We start from the raw sequence: 24,192 nt of genomic DNA on the forward strand, positions 1-24,192 counted from the left end.
CCCAAGTGTTGGGATTAAAGGCGTCCGCCACCACGGTCCAACAACTGTGGGACTTCTGAGCTTTGATTAACTATTCACTTCCCACCTAAGTGCAACACAGGTTTAGGATGTAACTTTAGGGCTGGAGAGATGGCTCAGCAGTTAAGACCACTGACTACTCTTCCGAAGGTCCTGAGTTCAAATCCCAGAAATCACATGGTGGCTCACAACCATCTGTAATGAGATCTGACTCCCTCTTCTGGTGCGTCTGAAGACACCTACAGTTACTTATAATAGGTGGTGGCACACGCCTGTAATTCCAGCACTTTGGGAGACAGAGGCAGGTGGATTTCTGAGTTCGAGGCCAGCCTGGTCTACAGAGGGAGTTCCAGGATAGCTAGGGCTATACAGAGAAACTCTGTCTCAGAAAAAAAAATCCAATAATAATAATAATAATTTTTTTAAAGGGATGTAACTTTAGTCTACCCAGGGGTTGGTCTGTGGCTACGGCTGTAGCTTCTAAAGCCAACTGCTAATTTCTACAGTTTCTCTACTCCTCAAGGCCTCTCCTTTCTCTGAGACCGTTCCACTGCAGGAAGAAGGGGAACTCAAATTAAATCCGATTGGTCCAAAGTGGATCATCACTATGGGTGGTTTTCAAAGGAGGCTTAAGATCATAACCTGACATAAACAGGACAGTGAAACGATAGGTGGGCCCATCCAACCCTTGAAGCTTCCATGCAGCAAGAGGGAAGAAGAATCACGTTAAAGAATTACAAAAAACCAAGTTTTCTCCTCCAGGCTTCTCAAACGTTATCTTGATCAAAAATTCTTCCCAAGATGCTGAGTTCCTTAGAGAACAGTTTTCAAGCTCTGAGGCGCTTACTCCAGAACCTGGCAGCTATTGTTTGCTTGTGATTCTTCCTTTCTGAGGAGGAGACTCCTCACATCTGCTCAGCCACCTGCTCCAGGCTCCCGCAGCATGCCCACCGCTGTCGGGGAATCCAGGCGGCAGCGGTAACAGAGGCTACTACCATGGACCAAGCAGATCCAGGCATCAAGATGCATAATTGACCTAGTTCTTGTGGGCACTCCATGGAGAAATGCATCATCTTTACTGTTATCATCAGATCACAAAAGTGGAGAATAGAGATTGGGGGACATTTCTGCATGTGGTACAGGCCTGACTCAAGAGCCCACACTTTTAACCACTAGTGCCATCACTCACTAACCAGCGGCCTTCATCTCGTCCTGCCCGGCCCGCTAACCCCTGCATGGAACAATCACACAGCTCTTTGCACCTCACTGCTTCAGAGCTTTTTCATTAACTGCAATCTTGAGAGCCTGGGCTTCTCCCTTCCTGGAGCTCACTCAGTTCACAGGACAGAGGATGAGGTGCTGAGTCACACTAGTCACTGCTTTATTGAGATTCAGGGAGATCCTTCCCCCAAGAGACACCACAATGTGAAAGGGACGCTGCCTCCCGCCCCATCAGTCCTTCTGTCCATGCCTTCATTTGGTCAGGACGTGCACCCACTCGCCACTGGAAACAGCCTCCAACCTGCCCCCATTTCTTTTCTCCTTAGTCTGAAAAATTAATAATAATGATAATAAAGAAAAGAAAAACCAAGATGCGGTAGTTCTGAGAGATGATTGTACAGACCCAAGGTGAGGCACAAGAGAATAGAGGGAACACTTGAGGGTAAACCTAAGGTCAAGGAGAGACATGGATGGCTCAGAAAACATGTACTGGGGGAGAGCCTGCTTAGCTGTGTGCATGTTGGGTGCACATGGCTCTGCTGGAAGAAGACAGGACATCAACTAGGCAGACAATTATAATCCCAATACTCAGAAGGCTGAGACAGGAAGCCTGCCATGACGCCAGTCAGGGTAACACACACACACACACACACACACCACATATTAAAATGCAAAGAAAAAATACACAATGCACGGAGGCACACAAGTAAAACATAGACAGACATGACGTGTGCACACGAGGAAGACAGCAGAGTGAACTCAACGCATCATACACACCTACCCACGCGACACCACAGCACACACCCGCAACCACTGTGCACTCACAGGTGCAGTGCATGCAGACAGCACAAGTGATAGCAGCATTCAGAAAAGAACACACTTGCACAGAACCACATCCAGCTGCCTAGGAGAGGAGAGGATGTGTGGTGTGTGTGTGTGTGTGTGTGTGTGTGTGTGTGTGTGCGTGCGCGCGCGCGCGTAATGAGTCCCCTGGAAGAAGCAACATTTATAGAGAGGAAGACATGGGGATATGTAGGATGATGATGGAAGGAGGTTCTGATGCTGAGAAATGGAGGGAGAGAGAGCCCTGCTATAATGTAGGAAGACCCCTGCTGTTGAAACCGCAGGAGTTGCTGTGGTAACTATACAAGACAGGCTATGGGAGAAAAAAAATGCCCCTCTGGAGTCAAGAGTGAATAGCTCCAAGCGGGGTTCAAACGAAACTGAGAAGTAGTGATATAAAATCATATGGAAAGAGAGGAAACAGTCTGTTTCCCAGAATACTGAAGACCCAAATAACCCCAGACACACAGAGTGACATGTATTTATAACGGGGATTGGAACGTGTTCTCCAGTTGGAGATAGCAGTCCTTACCCTCCTCCCAGTCCCCCACCCACTTCCCACACCCTTCCCTCCCCTACGCCTTATCCTTCTCGATACCCCCTCACTTGTAAAGCAAATGTACTCGACTCCCATCACAGCTAAGACGGTCAGGGGGCTCTGAGGGTCCCCTGGGAAGGCCCCCAGAAGGGTCTGGGGGCGTTGGGGGGTGGCGCCGCGAGCGGAGCTGCTGCCGAGACTGGAGCTGATGGCGCAGTTCAGAGACACGCTCCTCTTTCTGGAGGAAGAAACACAATTGGGAGTGTGGGAGGAGGGTGATGTGGTATGGGAGGAGGACAAGGGGGAGGGGTAAGAGATTTTGAAACAAGATGTACAAGTAAGAAAGGAAATTAAAATGTGAATCGAGGGAAGAACAAAGGAAGCCACAGAACGTATGGATGCACAGAGAGAATGGATGGAGAAAAGAAGTGATTTTAAAAGAAAAGAGAGAATAGATAAGATTGCATCAGACAAGTTGGAAGGCTATTCCCCACCCCCACCCAGCAGTCCCTAACTACAACAATGGCTCACAATGGCCTCCCCCTAACTATTTCCAGGGACTGCTCTTTTGCCTCAGAAGGGCTGAAATCTCCAGAGCCTCCTCCTTCTCCTCAGGCTAATAGGACTGAAACTCAACCCTTCCCTCTCCTGTTCCTCTGCAGGCTTTATGAGACCCTCCATAAATCGCCAACACTTGAACCTGTACCTAAGGCTCAGCTACAGACAATCCACCCTTAGACACGGGTTGTCAACACCCACCTCGGCAATGATCTTTTCCAATTCACGGTTTTCTTTCTCCAACAGTCGGGACTTCTCTTCCTCGTTGTTGTTGGTAGATGATCCTGTTTTCATGGTGTCCTGCGCCTCAGACTGCCATTCCCCTCGGGTGATCAACCTGCGCATCTGTGGACAAATGTTTGGGCATTGGGTGGCCGTGTAAGTGAGCAGCTGGTAAAATAAAGAATAATTAAAAACTAAGACAGGGTAGGGCCAAAGCAAGGACAGAGTCGAAGTCCTGCTTCCGTCTAGGGAGCCTGCACAGGGAGAGCCAGATCTCCTCACCTTGGGCACAAAGAGCACAACCAGAGTAATGTAGGAAGAGAACACAATGGCCAGAGAGGCAAAGGCAAAGGCTGCATCCTGCTGGCTGGAAAGGATCATGGTCACAGGAGCGGTGATGAGACACAGGACCTGGAAAGACAGAGTTTGGGAGACTCAGAGCTATGTATGGTTCAAGTGACATGCAGGGTTTTCTTCCCCTCAAGAATCAGTAAAGACAGACTTGTGATGAACACTCTACAAATCCTCAACTTTAAATAGCTAAAAAGAAAGAAAGAAAGAAAGAAAGAAAGAAAGAAAGAAAGAAAGAAAGAAAGAAAGAAAGAAAGAAAGAAAGAAAGAAAGAAAGAAAGAAAGAAAGAAAGAAAGAAAATTCAGAGATAAACGACCAAGTTCTCAGCTCTAGATCAATGCCTCCCTCTGGATCTCTGCATTCAGTCTGTCCTTGAGACAACTTCACTCGGTTGTCACAAAATGATTTATGGTGTGCTTTTTTTTAAAGCTTTTCCCCCCTTATCTATTATATCATATGTGTGTGTGCACATGCATGGGAGTTCACATGTACACAGAGGCTAGAGGAAAACCTTAACTGTCAGCCTGTCCATTTTTGTTTTCTCATACAGGGACCCTCACTAATGGAAGCTGCCCGGTCACTGAGGACCAAGGATCTACATGTCTGTGACTTATTAGAGTTGGGCTTGCAAACACATGTCATTACACCTACTTTTTCTGATGTGGGTTCTAAATTTGTCTTGTAAGCACCAGAACCTAGACCCCAATGCAGTGTGCTTTCTAAACTGCTGTGTAGTTATGTCCTCTGGATTCAAGCATTCTTTCCCCAAAGAAAGAGGGAGACAGGTGAAAGTCAGTCAATTACAAGATTCAGGAAGCCCAACCCCGAAGTCATATAAGCAGTAACCAAGTCCTGGTGAGAGAGAATGCTCTCCTGTGGAACTGTGTGTACAATTTGGGCAGGGGACTCTAGGTGTGCAGTTACTATGAGTTTGCTGTGGTGGAGTTTTTAGATGTCATAAATGTGATTAAGTCCCTCATAGTCCTGTAGTCCAGACGGATAGGTTCATCAAGTGTGATGGTTAGCTCTGTCAGTTTGACAGTCTAGATTCTAGACTCAGGTGACTATCAGTGAAGCTTTGTCTTTAAGTATATTCTGAGGGGTGGAGGGGATTATCTTGATTCCTATTGTTAAGTGATGTGGGAAAACTCAATCACTATAGAGGGCACCAATCCCTAAGCCTAGGATTCCCGGTTTAGCACGAGTAAGCGTGCATGCTGTTATGTCTGCCTTTGCTCTTCTGGATGACCAGCTACTTCAAGGTCCTATGCTGACTTCCTTCAGTGATGGACTATGACCTGGACTGTGAGCTGAAATAAGCCCTTTCTCCTCAAAAAAAAGAGAGAGAGAGAGAGAGAGAGAGAGAGAGAGAGAGAGAGAGAGAGAGAGAGAATCATTTCTATTGTGGTACCCTATCTAGGGTGAATCGGCATTTGCTCACGTCTCCTTGGGAAAGAAATTTTTAAAAAAAAAATGACTTTAGGTGGCTAGAGAGATGGCTCAGTGGTTAAGAGCACTGACTACTCTTCCAAAGGTCCTGAGTTCAATTCCCAGCAACCACATGGTGGCCCACAACCATCTGTATGGTGATTTGGTGCCTTCTTCTGGTGTGTCTGAAGACAACTATACAGTGCACCCATATAAATAAAATCTTTTTTAAAAATGACTTTATAAATCAGACATTAGCCAGTGTTTTATGACTCCTACACATAACAATCTCAGATCTAATTTTCTGAGTCTTCTAGTGCTATCGCCTTAACCATGCCACAGTCCATTTCCAGGGCCAGCGCCAGGAGTCAAGAAAGCTTACCGCAACATTGTAGATAGCCATGCCCACAGCCCGGTGGTCATTGATCTTTTCAGTGGACACACTTTTGGTCTCATAAGCAAGAAAGATTCCCAGCAGCAGCAGCAGCCCCTTGTAACCATAGAAAATGCCTAGAAGAGCAAGAAAGGGTCACAGGGGTAACCAGGACCATCCTACTCCCAACTCAAATCCTCTTCCTCTCTTTCTTCTCTTTGCTCTTTATTTACTACTGATCTTTGTAGCTCCTCTATGTAAAGGAAGCCCCCTCTTTCCATTCCAGACCCTCTGCAGCTTCCTGTGGAGCAGCTAGAAATGATCCAACGGATGCAACCCAGTATCTCAACCCTTGCCCTCCAGGCAGCAACACGCGGCGCAGGCTAAGGATTTTAGTTAGCCAGGTAGATTTGTAGATTAGATGACTGTTGGTCAGGCTGAAGGGAGGCTAAGCCCACGACCTCACAACCTTGGTCGCTTACTTTCAGGAGCTGACCAGACACAGATGGGTGAGTCGAACATCACTACTCACAGCAAAAGACCAAAGCTCTCCTATCCTTGGAAAAACTTAGTGTAGTAGAGATAAAGGCACTGAAACTCTCCTCTGAATGGCCCTTCTCCCCTGGCCTGTTGCTGTTACCCTTTTCTCCTGCTTTTGCTTTCTCCCTTCCCTCATCCCACCCACATCCCACACACCAAGCCATGTATTCATCTTCTTGGAGCTGCAGTGCTCCAGCTGGGGCAGAATGGAGACATCAATGTCTTCCTTTGGTTCTTCCTTGGCAAAAGTCTAAGGGAGAAAGGAGCCGGATGAGTGACTGCATTCTTATCCAGCCCCTGACCCTCCACCTCTGCCTGTTTCCCTGTGAGACTCAGTACTGTGCCAAATCCCACTCCAGGCCTGGGGTCATTCACCTGAACACACTAGAAGGGCTTGCTCTCCTCTTTCCCCAAGACTCGGAAACCTTATACATCCTCCCAGATCTCCAACTTCCCTTCTTTAGATAAACCTAGAAGCTTCTGATAAGGCTCCATCTAGCAAAGACAGAGAACCCCTAATGTATAGAAGATGGAAAAGTTTCCTCCCTGAGTAGCTTCCTTTTCTTTTTAGAGGCAAGGTCTCACTATGTAGCCCTGGCAGATCTGGAACTCATCATGTAGACCAGGCTAGACTCAAATTCACACAAATCTGTCTGTCCCTGCTACTTGAGTTTTGGAATTGAAGGCATGCTGGCATTAAAGGTATGTACCACTACACATTTCCTTCAGGACCACACATAGCCCTGCAGATGCTAAGCTGGTGAGCCCTAACTAGTTTCCTGACCCAAGCAACTCCTCAAGTGACAGATACCTCAATGGTTCGGTGCAAGGGGTCCACAATCTGCCAGATAGCAAGGGTCAGAACATCCATGCCCACCAGCAGGCCTACAGTGGCATACAGTTTCCAGGGCTCTAGGGTCTGAGTAGACAGCCAGAGAAGACAGATCAGAAGGAGGTCTTCTCTATGCCCAGGATCAAAGGCTGTGTCTGGGAAGTAGCTCACCTTCCTCCATTCCTTCTTCTCCTCCTTCTTTGTGAAGACCGTGTGGACCCACCAGATCTTGGTGAACATAGAGCCATAGCCCAGACTAAAGCCTAAGCCCAAAAGCCAAAGGCGGGCCTAGAAGGGGAGAAAGGACACTGGAAATAGGTTGGACTGAGGCCATGGTGGGTGGAACTGCAGGAAGCAATGGGAATCATGATCAGATGACAAAAAGCAAGCGGAGAATGGAAGGGATGGGAGGGAAAGTGGAAGGAGGGGCGAGAAGGGGGTCTGTATTCACTCGTTCCTCCTATCATCTGTCTCTACTACTGCTACAACACCGGTATTCTTGCTAAACCCTACTGATCTAATCTAGCACCTACAGTTACCACTTGCACACCTTTGAGTGTGACACAGCATGGCCCATCACCTCCCAGGCCTTCACTGACCCTGTGCCCCACCCAGCTATGCTGAACTACCCAGTCTCCCTTTCCTACTCTCTTTCAGATCTCCTGCATCCTTCACAAAATGCACAAAAGCCACCTCCTTCCTGAGACCCACTCAAACATAGACAGTGAGCCACTTCCCTTCTCTGTCCACAGAACTTTCTACAGTTACACTGCAGCTAGTTGGCTCTCTCCTGCTGCATGCCAATCTCACTAAAACAGGCACTTCCTGAAGATGTGAACGCATACATGTGTGCACACGTCGTGTGCATAGCGCATGATCAGGACAGAAACAGTGAAGAGAGGGAGCCAGTGGGAAGAACCAGGTAGATGCTTCATATAGGAGAGAAACATTCAAACATCATTGAAGCCAGCCTTTCCTCACAGTCCCAGAAACTCCATGAGTCCAGTCCCAGAGGCTTCCTCCCTTGCCCAAACTCTATGTGCTTAGATTCTGCCTTCAACATTTTCAACTCCAAGCAAGGATCCCACGGGAAAGCCCACAGTTTTGTTTCTCAGCCCACACACCACAGACAAGCCGCCACTGTTCACAGTTTCTGTATGCAGATCCCTTTCTTTGTCTTCAGTAAGTCACCCCTCTCCTCTCCAAGGCATGCCTAGCAACCTTGCAACCAGCCAGGAAACTGCAGAATGGAATAGGTCTGGCACCCAGAAAGAAGAGCCAGAGCTAGAGTCAGAGCTAGAGAAAGACCAAGGGTGATGCTAGGTGGCAGGAAAGGAGACACTAGTCAGGGAAAGAGGAGAGACAGGGAGGGTGCTCCTGAGAGGGCTAGGAAAGCCATGTTCAGCAATTGGCCCACCATCTACTCACCTGACAGACAAATGGGAACTGGCTTCTCCCTATGTGGTAACCATCCAGCCCAAGAGGGAAGACAGCAGCTAGTGCCAGTGAGCAGCCCACAGCAGTCAGATTGTTCAGGTTGGGCTGGGAGTTCTGGATATAACTAGGGCAGAGGCGGAGAGGGTGGGAGAAAGCAGAATTACCCCATCTCCTCCAGGGAGGCTCGGCTCTCCAGAAATGCCATCAATAGCACGACCCTATCCCCAGAGCCAAAAAAGGAGACAGGCTGGGGACAGGCAAGAAGAACACTCAGGATAAGAACACTGTTGAGCAGAGGTTTGGACCTAGGGGACTATGGGGCTTCTACAGCATAAGGCCCTACTAGAATGTTTTTTGTTTTTCTTGCTGACTGCTTTGAAGCAAGGGTAGGGGGTCTTGCCTCGTCCCCCTTACATCTCTGTTGAGTCATCACACTACTCTCTATGGCACATGGCCTTGAGAGTCACAATTTTCTTACTCTTCAGAAAGTACAGTCAGTATCTGGAGAGACAGCCAGGCTAGGGATCAAGTCAGAAGAGAAACTTACCGAACATGGGAGTTGTAGATGTTAAAGGACAGACAGACAACAGCAAGAACAATGCCCAGGCTGGAGAGAACTGAGACGGAGATAAAGAGTTTCTGTGACAGGAAACGGAATGTCTTGATGACCAAGGTCTGGTCAGCTGGGGGAGACCCTCCTGCAGGGCACAGGGGAGGGAGGGGGGAAGAAAAAGGAGGGAGAGCGTGGCATCAAGGCAGGGTAAGAGAAAACAGCGAAAGACAAGCTGCTGAGGAAGGGGGTCTGTGTGGGCTGAAGACATGAGGTCCTCGACACACTGAGGAACTGTGGTGGGCGGAATGCTGGAGGGCACTGGGGACCCTGAGAAACGCGTAGAAATATGACAATGAGGTCTGTACTGAAGAGGGGCTCAGTCTTTGATTGCTTGTCCCTCTGGGGATTTTTTTCTTTTGTTTTGTTTTTGCTTTTGTTTGGTTGGCTTGGTTTGGGGTTTTTGTTGTTGTTGTTGTTGTTTTGTTTGGGTTTTTGTTTGTTTATTGTTTTGTTTTGTTTTGTTTTGTTTTTGGAGACAGAGTTTCTCCATGTAGCCCTGACTCTCACAGAACTCGATTTGCCTGGACAGGCTGGCCTCAAACTCAGAGATCCTCCTGCCTCTGCCTCCTGTGTGCTGGGATTAAAAGTGTGAGCCACCACGGCCAGCTTTTAATGCTTGTTCTTGTTTTCTCTGCCTCAGAGCAAAGGAAAATAAGAGGTGAACAAAGGGAACAGATGAAATAACCCTATAAGTTCATCAATCACTCCACGAGAAGGTGCAAAAGACAATCACAGAAACAGAAAGCCAGAAGAGCCTCCGAGTATCCCGCAAAAGACAGGAGAACAGTCCTAGCAGGGATGTGTTCCCCAAAACTGTTTTCTAGTTACTATTAAGACGAAGCTCAAATCTGTAGGGCGGGGTTGGAGGTGGGGGAGACACAAAACACCTACTTAATTTCAATTTGCTCAGCTTTTAAAATAAAAATTAAAAAGCCAATTTAGGCCATGCAGCATCTATAACTGTACAGAACACTGACCTGAATTCAAGCTACAAAGATAAATAAAAAATTTAAAAAATGAAGTAAAGCCCAGACATGTTAGCTCACACAATAACGTAGACAACACTTGGGAAGCTAGGACAGAACTGACATAACTTTGAGGTCAGTTTGGTCTACAAAGTAAAACTCTGTCTCAAAATAAAACAGGGGTTGGGGGAGATGGTTAACAATTAAGAACACTCTGTTCTTCCAGAGGACCTAAGTTCAGTTTCCCAGCACCCACGTGGTAGGTCACAACTATCCATAATTCTAGTTCTAGGTACTCTGGTGTCCATTTCTGACCTCAGAGGGCACTAGGCACACAAATAGTGTGCACATACATACATGTAGGCAAAACACTTATTGACACACAAAAATTAGTTAAATTTGTAAAGCTGGGTCAGAAAGATAGCTCAGTGGGTAAAAGCAATTGTTACACAAACCTGGCAACATTAAGCTGGAGCTGAATAACTAGGTACAGACTGGAAGGAGAGGACCAGCTTCACAAAGCTGTCTTCTAACCTCCACAAGAACACCGCAGCCACACAGCATGAATGTGCACACACGCTAACTTTTCCAGCAGTGCTGGTAAGGATAAGACTTCACTGAGCAAGGCTGCCTTCAACGGCCTTTCCATCAGGAGGAACTTCTTTTTGGCCTACCTCCATATCTTTCCCTTTCCCTGTCATTTAGCACATCAAAAATAACAGCTTTCTTTCCCATCTTTAAAAAGTGCATGGTAGGTCTGGAGAGATGGCTCAGGGGTTAAGAGCACTGAATGCTCTTCCAGAGGTCCTGAGTTCAAATCTCAGCAACCACATGGTGCTCTCAACCATCTATCTATAATGGGATCTGATGCCCTCTTCTGACCTGCACCTTATATGTATACAGAACACTCAAAAATAAATAAATAAATTTTTAAAACGTGCACTGTAGACCAGGTGTGCATACACCTTTAATCCCAGCACTTAGAAGGAAGAGGTAGAGCGAGCAGGGCCGGAGCAAGAAGGAAAAAAGAAAAAGAAGGAAGAGGTAGATGGATCTTTGTGAGTTGGAGGCCAACCTAGTCTATATCACAAATTCCGGGTCAGTCAGAGGTAAACAGTGAGACTCTCAAAAAAAATTAAAAAATTAAAAATAAAGTAAATAAATAAACCCTACGAGGTAAGCCAGGCATGGTGGTATATGCCGTAAATCCCAACACTTGAGATGCTGAGGCAGAAAGATCACCCTGACTTCAAGATGAGCCTGGGCTACAGAACAAGTTCAAGCCCAGCACGAGCTATAAGACGAAGCCTTGATTCAAAAAAAGGGCGGAAAAAACACCAAAGCCAAAGAACAAAAGCTGGAGAGATGGCACAGGGCATAAAGGTTCTTGCTACCAAGTCTGATGACCTGAGTTCAATTCCCAGGACCCACAGGGAGGTAGGAGAGGCCTCGTGTGAGTTGGCCTCTGACCTCCACATGTACACAAACAAATGTATAAAATTTGAAGGGAAAACAAAACAAAAAAGCACAAACGAGCCAATAAGAACAGCACAAAATTCTGCCTTCTGTCCTACAGGTAAGCAGCCTCTTTTCTGATAGGGACCTGAAGACTCTGGTTCTAGTGTATCAAGGACGGATGGCAGTTTCCACTTCTCTTGGCCTCTGTTGCCTTTAATTCCCACCCACTGAAGCAAAGCACTATTAATAAAAGAGGATAACCCCTGGCCTGCTCCGGCTTCACACCAACTTACCTCTCCTCCCTTCGTGGGGGCTACGCTCACTCCCAGTCCCTGCCCTGACCCACCTTCCATTTCAACCTAAAAGCACCCTCCCTCGACTATTCAGAAGCACCAAAGAAGAACTCACCGATCCATTTATCTGTTTTGGACCAGGAAAGATCATCCTTGGTGCTGTCATAGTAGCCGATCTTCTTGTAGCTGCCGCCTGAGCAAAGGACAGGGGTTGCCATGGGTAAGGAAAAGCCATTTTCAAGCTTCCATCACCCTCAAGGTTGCTCTCCATGGTTGCATATAATAATGTATAATAAGCAACTCAGGGGTGCTGTAAGCCCCCAAGTCACCTGGGTAGGTTACCTAAATACACAGCAACACAAGGTGGCTCCCAAGGCAGTAAGTATACATGAATAAGCAGGAAGTATATATGAATAAATAAATATGTATGTGTGTGTATGCATGAATAAGTAATATAACCCTTAAGCATGTAGGGCTCTCTACGGAGGAAGACGCCTCGGCACGTCTACCACATATTCTACTGCCTCACACCTCTCCCAGCAACACGTCTCTCGCTTCCAAAGCTTGAAACAACTTCTGCCTGTTCTCCCTCTTATGATGGACAGAAGTGCAGGATCCACCCCCCCCCTTCCCCCATGGCTTTAATTTTAGAACCATCTCTCCCTTTGGCTTGGATTCTAATGCCTTGGAGAAGATCTGCCTCTCAAAGTGCCAGTCAGTAAAATGCAGTCAATCCTAAGATGTCTCTTTGCAGAATGGCCACAGTTAATACAACTTTCCTTCCAAACACAAAATCACACCCACTTTGCCCTGGCTGAAGTCCAGCCTCCCTTGTCCCATATACAAAGAGAGCTGAGGGGATTTGGTGGCAGAGGTAGTGGGGAAAGAAAGAAACTTTTCACAGAGGCTAAGAAATGGGTCTCTTGGCCATACCACAAGAGGTTAAGTCAGGTAGAACTGAAGGATTAACTCACAGTAGCTCTGCAGACTCCTCAGAACTAAGTTACATGGAATGCTATCTAGAAAAATCCAGTTAGACTGGAATGCTGTTCTCACATAGCAAAGAACTAAGTGGATTCCTTTTAAAAGAAGCCAGCTTTCCAGGGCCAACTTTCCTTGATCTTTTTGCACACGCTAACAGCCCTTCACCTTTCAATCCAGCCTCAGGCAGGCAACTCCTAGGACTAAAACTAAAAGCCACTGGGAAGAAAGAACAGTTGGTTGGGTTTTTTTTGTTTTGTTTTTTGTTGTTTTTTTTTTTTTTAACCTGCATGCCCCCTTTGAAAGAACAGAATCACTTCAGGGGGCTTGTCAATGTTCTTTTTATCATTATTTAAAAGCTTGATGAACACAATGCAAGGTAGGCAAAATATACCAGGCAATCTTGTTGAGGCTCATCACTGTTCTTCCAAGGACGCGTTCACCCCAGCCCCTGCCAGTCCCTGCCTGCCCCTCTCTTAGCCCCCTCACACCCAGGCTCACCCTGTAGCTGCTCGATAAGTGTCCATGCCATCCGGGAGCCGCTGGCATCAAAGACCACATGGCCCTGAGAAGAAACATGTGGAGGAAGGCAGAGGGGATAAAAGCAGGAGAAAAAGAGAACATCAGGGACTCCAAACCTTCTGTTTTTGATGTAATTGAGCTTCTGAATGAAGGCTATTTATGGCATCTGCTGCATGTAGGACACACCCCAGATGCACATACCCTAGATTCTGGAAACAGTATTCTTTGGAGAAGAAGCTTTACCCTTAAGATCTGAATCAGAGAGTCCCCAGAAAGAGGGTCATGAGCAATCACCAAAGTCTATTGAACACTAATTTCCTAATTTTAAAAGGCATGGGGAGATGAACTCTCAAGTTATCTCTTTTTAAAACTGTATACGTCTCATCTAAAATTTAAACACCTTCCTTGACCAGCTTGAAAAGCACTAGAATACAGCAATTCTTTTCACTGACATATTTTGTATGGCTTTCTGGTTTGGGGGTCCCTCCTCTCTAGTCTAAGACTGCTTTACCGACTCTTACAGAAATATAACTGAGGAAATGTCCCTTTACATGAGGTACACAACAGAAGCTGCTATAACTCACAGAAACACCCTCAAAGGAGGAGGAGTTCATGGCCCGGTAGATTTGGTCTGTAATGGTCTGGTTGTTATAGTTAAAGTCCTCCAGGCGCACACCCGAACGGCCCCCTCCTCCTGAGGTCTTGTTCAGGGCCAAAGCCAAAGCCCAGATAGCATCATAGGCCAGTGGTGCCTCCTGGAAGCCTCCAGTCTCCTCAGGGTGTCTTTTCAGCCGCTTGGTTAGTTTCTCCACAAATTCCTGTGATGTCTAGAGGGAAGAACAAGAAGAGAGAGCACTGAAATGTGCGTGGGAGCAGGGGGAGAGGCCTCAGTTCTGGCTCAGACACTGTGACTCGAACGGATGGTTTGTGTTCGTGTTGTGGGGTAGACCATATGTACAGACAAAATCGTTAGCTATACCCATGTGTCTATCTTGAGTTGGAAGCTACAAGACTAAAAGCGGGGATTAGCTGAGTCCAATGGTCTTAAGAGTGTACAGCTGCTAGCTCAGAACTACAAACAACAGAGAAATCTGATGAATAAACACTCTGGGAGATGAATGGCAAACGAGAGAAGCAAAACCACAGCCAAGGAAGATGGATATTGCAGTGGAGAGAGGCAGGTGGCATTCTTCCAACCCTCAGGCTCTCACAACGGAGGTGACCCAGGAGCTAATAATTCCTCCAATCTTGAAAGATCCAGAAAAGGCGACACCACAGCCTTTTGCACTCTGCCTGCCAACCAGGAGGATCGTTCTTTAGGGACCTGACTTCTTGCTAGCCTGGTATGACTTCTGTTGGCTGCCTCTTTGGACTGATGAAAGCCACAGGACGCAGCCTTCACACACTTGAGGTCCAGAGTTAGTCCTATTCACTCTCCTCGTTGCACTCAACCTTTTTTCTAAGAAAGCTAAAAGGAATGGTAATCCTTTAACTTTCATGGATGGAGAGACATGGCTGTATAGCTTATGATAGCTCTGCTTGGCTTTCTTACTCATGGGTGAATGAATTCCTGAACCTCTCAGAATTGCCTTCCACATAGCAGAGAGGCATCACACCTTCCTTTCCTGACCACGTAGGGAAACATTTAAATTTCTCTTGGCAGAACACATGTATGACACAGAATTACAGCACAGATAATTGTTTGGGTTTAGAATATTCACAGGCACACTCTAAGGAAGAAGGGATGATACGCGAATGAAGAATCTTTGTTCCTGGCCAGTGAGATGATTCAGCATGTAAAAGGACCTACTTACTACTGCCAAGCCTGAGTTGGATTTCTGGTATACACATAGTGGAGGGAGAGAACCAACACCCAAAGATTAACTTCTGACCTTCACATGTGCACCTTGGAGTGAACACATACATAAAACAAATGGATAAAATGTAATTTAAAGAAATTTTAAACCTTGTTCTCATGCCCTCAAGACATTTATTTTTCTGTCCAGTTTTCTAGAAATAGCCTGGACCTTGAAACACAAAGGTCTGGCCTCAACTACCCTAAAATAGGAATAAGCCCCACTCCTCTCCTGGGGACTGGTACCTAGCATTGAACATAGCTTGCAGTGGACACGATATAAATGCCCCCCTGGAACTCTGTGTACTTCACATGACAGTGTAAAAGTAAACACATGTCACATGTACCCACGGAATGCAAAACTCCGACAGCTGGCCCTAATATAAGCCATGGGTGACAGTGGCTGGTTGATAAAGATCACCAAATTTCACAAGTATACTCATGTGTTGGTAACCTGATAATGAAGAAGTTGTGCATGGGAAAGTATGGGAACTCTGGGCCTTCATTTCAATTTTGTGATGAGCCTAAAACAATAACATCTCCAAGTAAAAAGAAAGTCCACTGGATGGATAAGTAGATGAATGGGTTCTAACTCTAATTAAACCACTTACCTACTAAGAAATCTCAAGCAAGTTATTAAATCTCACTAAACTGACTATTCAGCTTGAAAATGGGAATAATACTGCACTAAAGAGCTCCAGCAAGGATTAAGTAAGAATACATAAAATGCTGCGTATGAAGTACATTACACTCCCTCTCTGTGAGTTTTCCTAGTTGCACCCTCGTCTTTGTTCCCAATGCTCAGGCCTATAATTCTGGCTCTAAACCTCTTGTAGCTCCCATTTATTCAAACACATTGTCACTATACATGACCACTGATTTCAGATTCAAAGGAAGAACAGTAGCAGCAAAACCAAGCTACTTATGAGGCTAAAGGGAGTGTGGGGGTGTGAGTCTGAGTCTGTAAGTTCAAGATCAACCTGGGCAACACAGTAAGACCAACCTCAGAGACAAGGGTGGGGGAGGGGGGATCCATAATGGCACACACCTATGATCTCAAACCCGGGAGGCAGACAAAAACAATAGGATTTCAAATGCGAGACAATTCTGGTGTACATCGTTAAGTTCAAGGCTGACCAAAGCTACATAGTAAGACTCTCATCTCAAAACAAAACAAAACAGAAAGGCAGGTGGGCTGGAAATGGTTCAATGGTCCAGAGTGCAGAAGTTACTGTAAAGAGTCCATGAAACTCCAGTACCATGGGATCAGATATCTCTCACCTACACTGGCACCCCCATATACATTACTCGCACATGCTTAAAAATAATAAAACAAAATGAAAACCAAGACAGAGAAAACACAAAAGACACAAAACCTAGCTCACTTTTTTCTCATACTCCCAGTGTCCAGTGAATAAGACTCCCAGTAAATTACATATCAAATCAGCAAATCCTCTGAAGCTGTTTGCTCTAATGTTTCATTAATATCATCCCTCTATACAGGGGGAAAGAAAAGAGGCTGATGGTGGGAGGTAGTGAAGATGATGATGTTGGGGAGTGGCGATTGTAGGTGTCATGGTGACAGCTATATTTATATTGTCCTTACTTTGGGCCAAGCACACAGATCAATGTGTTTAATCCTCAGACATTTCAATGAGTGTGCTTTGTTATTATCTCTATTTTAGAGATGAGGAAACAAAGACGCAGGGTCCTGTAACTAACTGCAGCCAGTACTGATGCTGGGCTCCCAGCCCAGGGTGTCCAGCATGCACCACTGTGCTTCCCGTGCACTGCTCTGAGCTGCTTCTATGCTGGAAGCTCTCAGACAGCAGCGAGCTAACAGGCTCTGAGCAGTCAGGCCTTCAGCTTTCAGGTCTACCCAATCCTCAGTTCAAAGTAAAGATTACATCAGAAAATTGCCATATTGGGAAGGGATTAATCTGCTCAGCACGATATTATCCTCAGATTCTCAGCTCACTCAGGACGGTACAGCTAGCCAAGAGGAGCCATACTGAAAATCATAAAAAACCACTCTTCCCCTTTGAGTCAGCAAAGATTATGGTTATACTTTCTTTCTTCCATAGGGGAGGTGGGGTGGAGTGTATATAATCTCAGACCCTCCATTTCCTTAGGCGTGGTACCTAAGATTCTTTCTCTAAACCATGGTTTCTCAATTCCTACGCTGCTGAACTTATTAATCTGGGAAGTCTTGTCACTGGGGGTTGAACTATGTGCATGGTAGGGTATTTAGAGTCCCCATTATCCTCACCCTCCACACACTGCAACCTCCTCCCTGTAGTTCTCATGGGCGACCAGATCAGCAGCATCAGAAACTTTAGGAATTTGCCAGAAATGAAATCCTCAGGTCCCACACCTCAGATCTAGAGAACTCTAGGAAAAGGGTTTAGTAACCTACTCACTAACCTAATTTTCCAGGTGTCCCCATGGGAGTTTGGGAACTGATCCAATCATACCCGAGGCCACCCTTCTGGGATGAAGGCAACTCTTCCGTTTCTCTATATCTCTAAGGTCCTGCCCATTTCACCCTTCAGTCCGACTCTTGCTCTGATCCACTTCTTTGGGTACCATTTGACCCACCTCCAATGATCCCTAGTCCCCTGAAAAGGCTGCTTCTTTCCACTGTTGAAAATAACTAGGGTTTTTCCACCTGACATTTTCAGCTAGGGTCTGCCTCCAAAAGGCCTTCAGCTTTCTTGAGAAAAGAACACCTTTTAAAAAATATAAATAAATAAAAAAGATGTATTTTCTGAAAGCCAAAAACCAGAACAGACATCCTACCCCAAGGCCCAAGTATCCAGTGATATCCTCCCCCCTCACCCCCAACTCTAAGCTCTCATCAGTTTCTTCTCTCTCTCCCCAGTATGAGACAGAGACCTTGAATGCCAGGCTCTGGGCTTAGGACACTAATAAGCCTTTCTGATTTTAGTAGCCTACTCCACTACCTTGGTTTCTGGAAAATGACTCAGTTTTCTTGTCCTTTGAAGGAGAGTGGTTGTTCATTGTTTCTTCACTGTTGCTTTTAATTGAGGTAAATTAAGTATAACATCCTGCTAGAACATTCCAGAACACAGGTTATAACCAGAATCCACATGGCAGCCTACCTTTTTACCACAACCTATTGCCAGAATCAGATTCCCGGATCTCATTTTTCCTTTGATGAATAAAACACCACCATTAACTGAAAACAGTATTTGCACACGAAGGTGTAAAGATTCTGGTCAGGCATTGTGCTTTGCCATGGGAAGTGATGTGTAAGAGCAGGTTGGAATTCAGCTCCACAAAGCACGAGGAGATGCATGACCCAGGACACTAAACCTTCCTGGTTCCAATTTTGTAGCTCATAAGATGTAACTAACAAACCTATTTTAGAGTATTGCTGTTAAGAACCTGAAATTATACACTAAATATCCTGCTATTCCTCATAAAAATCAGCCATTATTAAAACCATCATTAGTTCACCCCTCTGAAAGCTGATATTTCACAGTTAGTTATACCAGGTACCCAGGTTACCCTACTTAACGATGGAGATCCTTGCAATGTGGTGCTGTGCAGCAAGGGTCTCTTCCCCACATATCCACACCCACGCTCACTCACTTATCACCCCCACGACAGGATTACCCTGGTCCTCTAAATCAAGACAGTGACAGTGTGCCTTTGAAGTGCCTATCACCAGAAAACAAACCAGGCCTAAAGGATTTCTGAAGTTTGTGTACATACAAAGTTCTTTAAAAAAAAAAAAAGAGCGTATTACTAAAAATTAATTTCACATGGATACAAAGTGAATATTTAAGCCAGGCATGCTAGCACATGCCTTTAATCTCAGCATTAGGGAGGTAGAGGCAGGAGGATTTCTGTGAATTTGACGCAAGCCTGGTCTACATGGCCAGTTCCAGGACATCCAGAAGTGCATAGAGAGACTCTGTCTCAAAAAACAAAACAAAAAAACAAAAACAAGAAAGGGAATATTAAACAACCCTCTGAGGCACTAATGTAAGTCACACACACAAATAATAATAATAACTATAATAATAGCAATAAATAAGAACACATCAGTGCCCAAGGGAAGCTCTCTGGAGAAAGTGTGCTTTGCGTACAAGACTATATTACCATTAACGCCTCTCTCCCTCACTTGACTTCTCACCAACTGCTCCTTGTTTCCATGGTAACAGCCCTTCCGCTCATCAGAAGCCTACTGTATGCTCCACAATTTTTCTCTCTCGCCCAAGAAAACCAAGCAAGCACAGGTAGAACCCATGAGACATGACACAAAGAAGAACAAGATGGGTACGGCCCCTTCCCATGTCCTGACTCCCCTGCTATCCTCCATCCCCCTCCTCTTCCTCCCCTCCCACGCTCCCTCACCATGTTGGAAATGCTTCGGGTGTTGGCAGGATTCAGCATGACAATCTCCGTGGTGATGTGACCCTCAACAGCCTCAGTCATCTCTTCCACCGTACAATTGATTGATGGGTCGTAGGTCTTGAACCAGTTGTCAGCATACCACCCGATGAGGAACCAGACATACTTCTTCCCAAAGAGCCGTTCCTTATAGACCTGCATTCAAAGTAGGGAGGGAAGCATTGGAGGTTTGCTTTTGTTCTGGGGCAATTAGTGTTATTTCATTAGATACTGTTTAGCCTCTCAAGAATCAAAGAGCAGGAGGGTTTTTTTTGTTTTGTTTTGTTTTTAATCTTCACTGAAATCCACTATTGTGTATGCTGATCTAAAAATTTAATTATATATATCTTTAAATCATAGGAAAGTCTCAACGAAATGCCTCCTTTGGCCACTCGGAAAAGACAGGGCCAAAACACAAAGCAATAAAATGAGAATGTGTTCGTGTGTGCGTATGTGTCTGAATATAGACAAATAACAAAGTCAGGGCCTACAGACAGGCCTGGTGTTCATTATCACCTCAGATCATTTGCTATCAATTTGGGCAGAGATGCAGTGAGGAGGACCCAGGAGGAAACCACAGGAGAGAGCCCATCCAACCCCTCCCTGGTCCAGATTCCATCTCCATCTCCACCTCACAAAAAACTTTCCGGGCTTCAGTCTCATAGAAAAGTCCCACGATGATTCGAGCATCTTGACGCTATAAAACAGAAACAGAAGCAGAGCTCCTGAGAGACGCTAAAAGCGCCTGAGGGGTTAAGCCAGTGCTTTCTAAGTGCTGATTTCCCAGCTCCAAGTGCTTAATGCAAAGAAATGTTCAGTGAATGGGCAGTGGATAAATGTCAACTGGAAGACTGAACTAAACCTTCCCAGGAGACTGAGCCGTCTCACAGAATGAAAAACTGCCTCTTCCAGGTTTTCCTCTCCAGCCAACCACCACCCACCCACACTGGCGCCACAGTGAGCTGAACCTAACATCCCTGCTTTCCTACCTTCAGGTTTTTAACAGGCACAGCTGGATCTGAGAAGAAACTCTGTCGGAAAGTGATCTCAATCCCGGCCTCTTTCACTCGTTCCTCCAGGTCATCCAGTGTCTTAGGTGGAGATAAGAAACATCGAGAATAAAGCAGAGCTTGCAAGCAAGAACTGACTGAATACTCACAGCGCGGGAGTAGGATCTGAACCCTATACCAAGAGCAGCCCCTGAGCCCCATGAGGAGAGGATGAAAGAAAGCACCTCCAGTCTTAGGAGGCAGCTTCGGAGATGCATGATGAACCCCTCCTCAGGATCTGTATCCAGGGATACTGCCCCATCTACCCCACTCTGGACATTGAGAAGAAAACAAAGAAAAGAGAAAAAAAGCAAGCCAGGGTCTGGAATACACAAAATGGTGCCAACTCAAGAGGCAAGTGGGCAGACAGTCAAAAGGATCACAGGAAAATGGACTGAGTCACTGAGGGAAAGTGCGAAGGGAAAATTAAAGGGCTACTGAAAATGATGAGGACTCAAAGAATAGAAACAAAGAGAAGAATCAGGCTACTTTCTCCAGTGTGGAGCCTGGCCATTTCCTCTATGCCTCTGCAAACCTCCCTGTCCTTCTTCAGACTGTCTGTAAGCATCTCTCTGGGTAAACTACAAGACCCACACACGTGTCAATCGTCTCTTACCTGTCTGCCTGCCCCCTCACGCTCTTTCCCACTGCATCCAGCAGCTCCACACTCAGATGCCAATCACCCTCCACCCCTGAAGGCACTAGAATCCACTACTCCCCTAAGACCCTAATTCTTGTTTCAAATTGGAATTAAACCTGCTTTAACAGAACAGAGTCCTATCTGTCTCTGCCGAACAAATCGAAACGGCGGAGAGGATTCCAAAAACCCAATCCGTGTGTTCCCCAGGCTACAGAAAGAACAAGCACTTCGCCCACTTGGAATGTGTTCTCTTTTGATAATCCATCAAGTCCTGCCTGCATTGAGCAGATGCCCCGGGACCTCACATCCCACCCTCTGTCCGGACTCACTGAGGTGAAGACCTCGGTGGTCTGCTGGATGGTGGCAATCTTCTTCCAGCCCCACTTTTCGAAGAGTTTCACCCGGGTGGGATTGTGGAGTGTGGCGGATGGATGTGTCCGGAAGAACGTTGGAAACCGCTGTCGGTTTGACAAGGCAGGTGAGCTGGAGCCATATGAGAGCTGAGGCAGAAGAATGGGAGGTGTCCGTGTGCAAACTGAGGATGCTAGCAGTGTCTTTACTTCTTTCTTGGCCCTGACTTTTCTCCCAACTCTCCAAACTTCCCCACCTTTACCCTGGGAAAAGTCACTCACACACACACACACACACCCGTAAATCCCCATAGCCCTTCAGGCAATTCTACCAGAAAGTCAACCAGCTCAGGCCCTCAGTAGGCTGAGTCCTGGCAGTGGTCCCTCTCCTTGGTCCTCTCGAACATAACCGGGATCTCTCTACTTAATCCAGCCCAAAAGGAAGTGACCCCCCTGCCTTGCATACCACAATAAGGTTCCACATCCGGGCAGCCTCAGCTACAAGTGTGGAGACAGAACTGCAGCCAGGCATGAGGATGATCTTGATGGGGTCATTGTAGAGTAGTTCATACAAGTACTTGGTGGCTTGCCCTGGGTCGCACTGAGGGAGGAAGGAGGAAATGAGGGCTGGCTCCCAAGCCCCCCACCAACATACTGACACCACATCGCATGCTGTCTACAGTCTTGGACAACCTAGTGCGCTTCCTTAACTACTCACTTCCAGCACCACCTTCTTCCTGTCAAGTTTCTAGTTTCACCTTTTTTTTCCATTAAGCTTCCTTCTCTTGTCTTCCATCTGGCATGTTGGCCCCACTCACAACGGCAATGCCCTTCCTTCCATATTAACACGTACTCTACTGCCCTCCACTTCTGCTTATTCTCAATCAACCCTAAGCCCACTCGATTCTCTTTGGTCAACTGTGCACACTGCCCCCCAGTCCCATGTTTACAGGGTCTGAAACATCTGCCCAGAAAAGTCTGCAGGAATACAAATACATTCTCTGCAGATCTCCAGACAGCTCCCCCAATGAAATTTCCACCTTCAATTTCAGAGAACAAGAATGAGATCAGTAGGGTGTCTGCTCAGCACCCTATCCTTTCCTGCTGGGCCCTGACATTTGACAAGTCCATTAGAAAAAAGGGGGACGGGAAGTGTAGAAGAATCTAAAATGAGGGAGATTCAGATAAATAAATAGAGTGGAATTCTCCACTGGCAAGATGATAAGAGAGGTGCCTGGAAAAGATAAGACAGGGGAGCTTACAGAGGGAAGAATGGTAGGAGGGGAAATTGGGGGAGGAAGGGCCAGCAGTGGGTCCCCCACTGTCTGTTCCCCTCCTGCTGAAGCATGACATTTCAGAAGCTGCTGGAGCCCCCAAAAGAAGCCAGAGAAGAAATGACAAGCCAGTGGGGCGTCAGAGCAGAGGGAACAGAGACTGGAGGCACAGGGGACTGAAGAGTGAACGTGGTGGAGGGGCGGAAAGAAAATAAAGAAGTCTGCTTGCTCCCCACTGAGGCCTGACATTTGAGACACTGTGGGAAGTTAGAGACAAGAAGCCCAGGGAGCCAGGGGGAGCTAGCAACTCTGGGCACCCAAAAAACCATACTCTGGACACTGCTGTTGCTCTGTTTTCCACCCCTGTCAAGGGCAGGGCTCACCTGTAGGTTTAGAACATGCCTCCGACTTAGCATCTTTACAATTTATTATTATTATTATTATTATTATTATTATTATTTAGCATTAGTGGGTTCTTCCTGACTTAGAACAGATACTAACCCCAGCTTCTCCTAAGTCCTGAAAGTGTCCCTCCACTGTTTGTCTGAAGAAACGATTTCACAGGAACAATGAGGATACTCAGAAACCTACAGTTACATAAAACAGGGCCTGTGTGGCCTAATGTGTGCACTAATGTCTTCTGCTTCATTTCTTCTCTACCTGTTCTTACAAAAACCCCATACACAACCATTTACCCCAACCCATGAAGTTCCTATCTTACCACTGGCCAAGGATCAAGACCTTCGCTGCACCATATCCTCTCCTTCATGGCTACCTTCTTCTAGAGGCCCCCACCTCATTTGCTCCCCAATACCTCTAGGGATCACTTGTCAAGGGGGAATTTGAACTCAAGCCAGGCCTCCCCTATCTTACTGTAGTAGTGTTCCATCTCTGGTCTCTTCTCATTTCCCCTCATAGTCAATAATCTATATTGCTCTCTAACCAGATCAAAACTGTCTCTCTTCTTCCTTCCTCCCTACCCTCACGTCTAACTTTTTCCTTGTGCTCTGCCTCTCTTCCCACAGGCATCCTGGAGTAAGCTGCATGCAGCCATCTCCTTAGGCAGGATTTCTGTGATGAAAACAAAGATACTAGTTGGGATTCCTTCCGGACTAAGGAGTTCAAACTAGTATTTTAAACAACTGGTGTGTTTGTTCAGTGATGTTTGGGACACACAAAGAAAGCAAAAATCCAGGGGAACTTAAGGGTTTTTTCCCCTCCAAGCCCCTTCCCCTAGCATTCTGCCAGCAGGCTCATTTCTGCCTCCCTTTGGAGGCACATTTCTATTTTTAGGTGCATACCAATGTTCCACACACCTCAAGAATAAAATGGCCAAATCTCCCACCTGTACAGTTTTCCTAACCTCAAATCTCTGGAGTCACAGAAAGCACCCAAACTTCTGTCATGCCAT

At 46.3% G+C, this 24,192-nt stretch overlaps 1 protein-coding gene across 2 annotated transcripts in view; it reads right to left on the bottom strand.

The window, feature by feature from the left end:
• Nucleotides 1–1,370: 1,370 nt before the first annotated feature.
• Nucleotides 1,371–24,192, bottom strand: part of Gabbr1 (gamma-aminobutyric acid type B receptor subunit 1) — a 28,828-nt gene continuing 6,006 nt past the window's right edge. For both annotated transcript variants that reach the window (XM_052163934.1, XM_052163935.1), the window contains 17 exons: nt 21,974–22,108; nt 21,487–21,657; nt 20,458–20,559; nt 20,100–20,165; nt 19,433–19,624; nt 13,779–14,021; nt 13,174–13,237; nt 11,807–11,884; nt 8,910–9,060; nt 8,354–8,486; nt 7,097–7,213; nt 6,905–7,012; nt 6,250–6,343; nt 5,563–5,690; nt 3,683–3,811; nt 3,380–3,523; nt 1,371–2,858 (listed from right to left, as the gene is read on the bottom strand). In XM_052163934.1, coding sequence (XP_052019894.1) covers nt 2,685–2,858; nt 3,380–3,523; nt 3,683–3,811; nt 5,563–5,690; nt 6,250–6,343; nt 6,905–7,012; nt 7,097–7,213; nt 8,354–8,486; nt 8,910–9,060; nt 11,807–11,884; nt 13,174–13,237; nt 13,779–14,021; nt 19,433–19,624; nt 20,100–20,165; nt 20,458–20,559; nt 21,487–21,657; nt 21,974–22,108 — 2,229 coding nt within the window. In that variant the 3' untranslated portion in view covers nt 1,371–2,684. The remainder of the gene's footprint in view (nt 2,859–3,379; nt 3,524–3,682; nt 3,812–5,562; nt 5,691–6,249; nt 6,344–6,904; nt 7,013–7,096; nt 7,214–8,353; nt 8,487–8,909; nt 9,061–11,806; nt 11,885–13,173; nt 13,238–13,778; nt 14,022–19,432; nt 19,625–20,099; nt 20,166–20,457; nt 20,560–21,486; nt 21,658–21,973; nt 22,109–24,192) is intronic.

This window comes from Apodemus sylvaticus, chromosome 19, assembly GCF_947179515.1.
Source record: "Apodemus sylvaticus chromosome 19, mApoSyl1.1, whole genome shotgun sequence".
In the NCBI taxonomy this organism is placed as follows: domain Eukaryota; kingdom Metazoa; phylum Chordata; class Mammalia; order Rodentia; family Muridae; genus Apodemus; species Apodemus sylvaticus.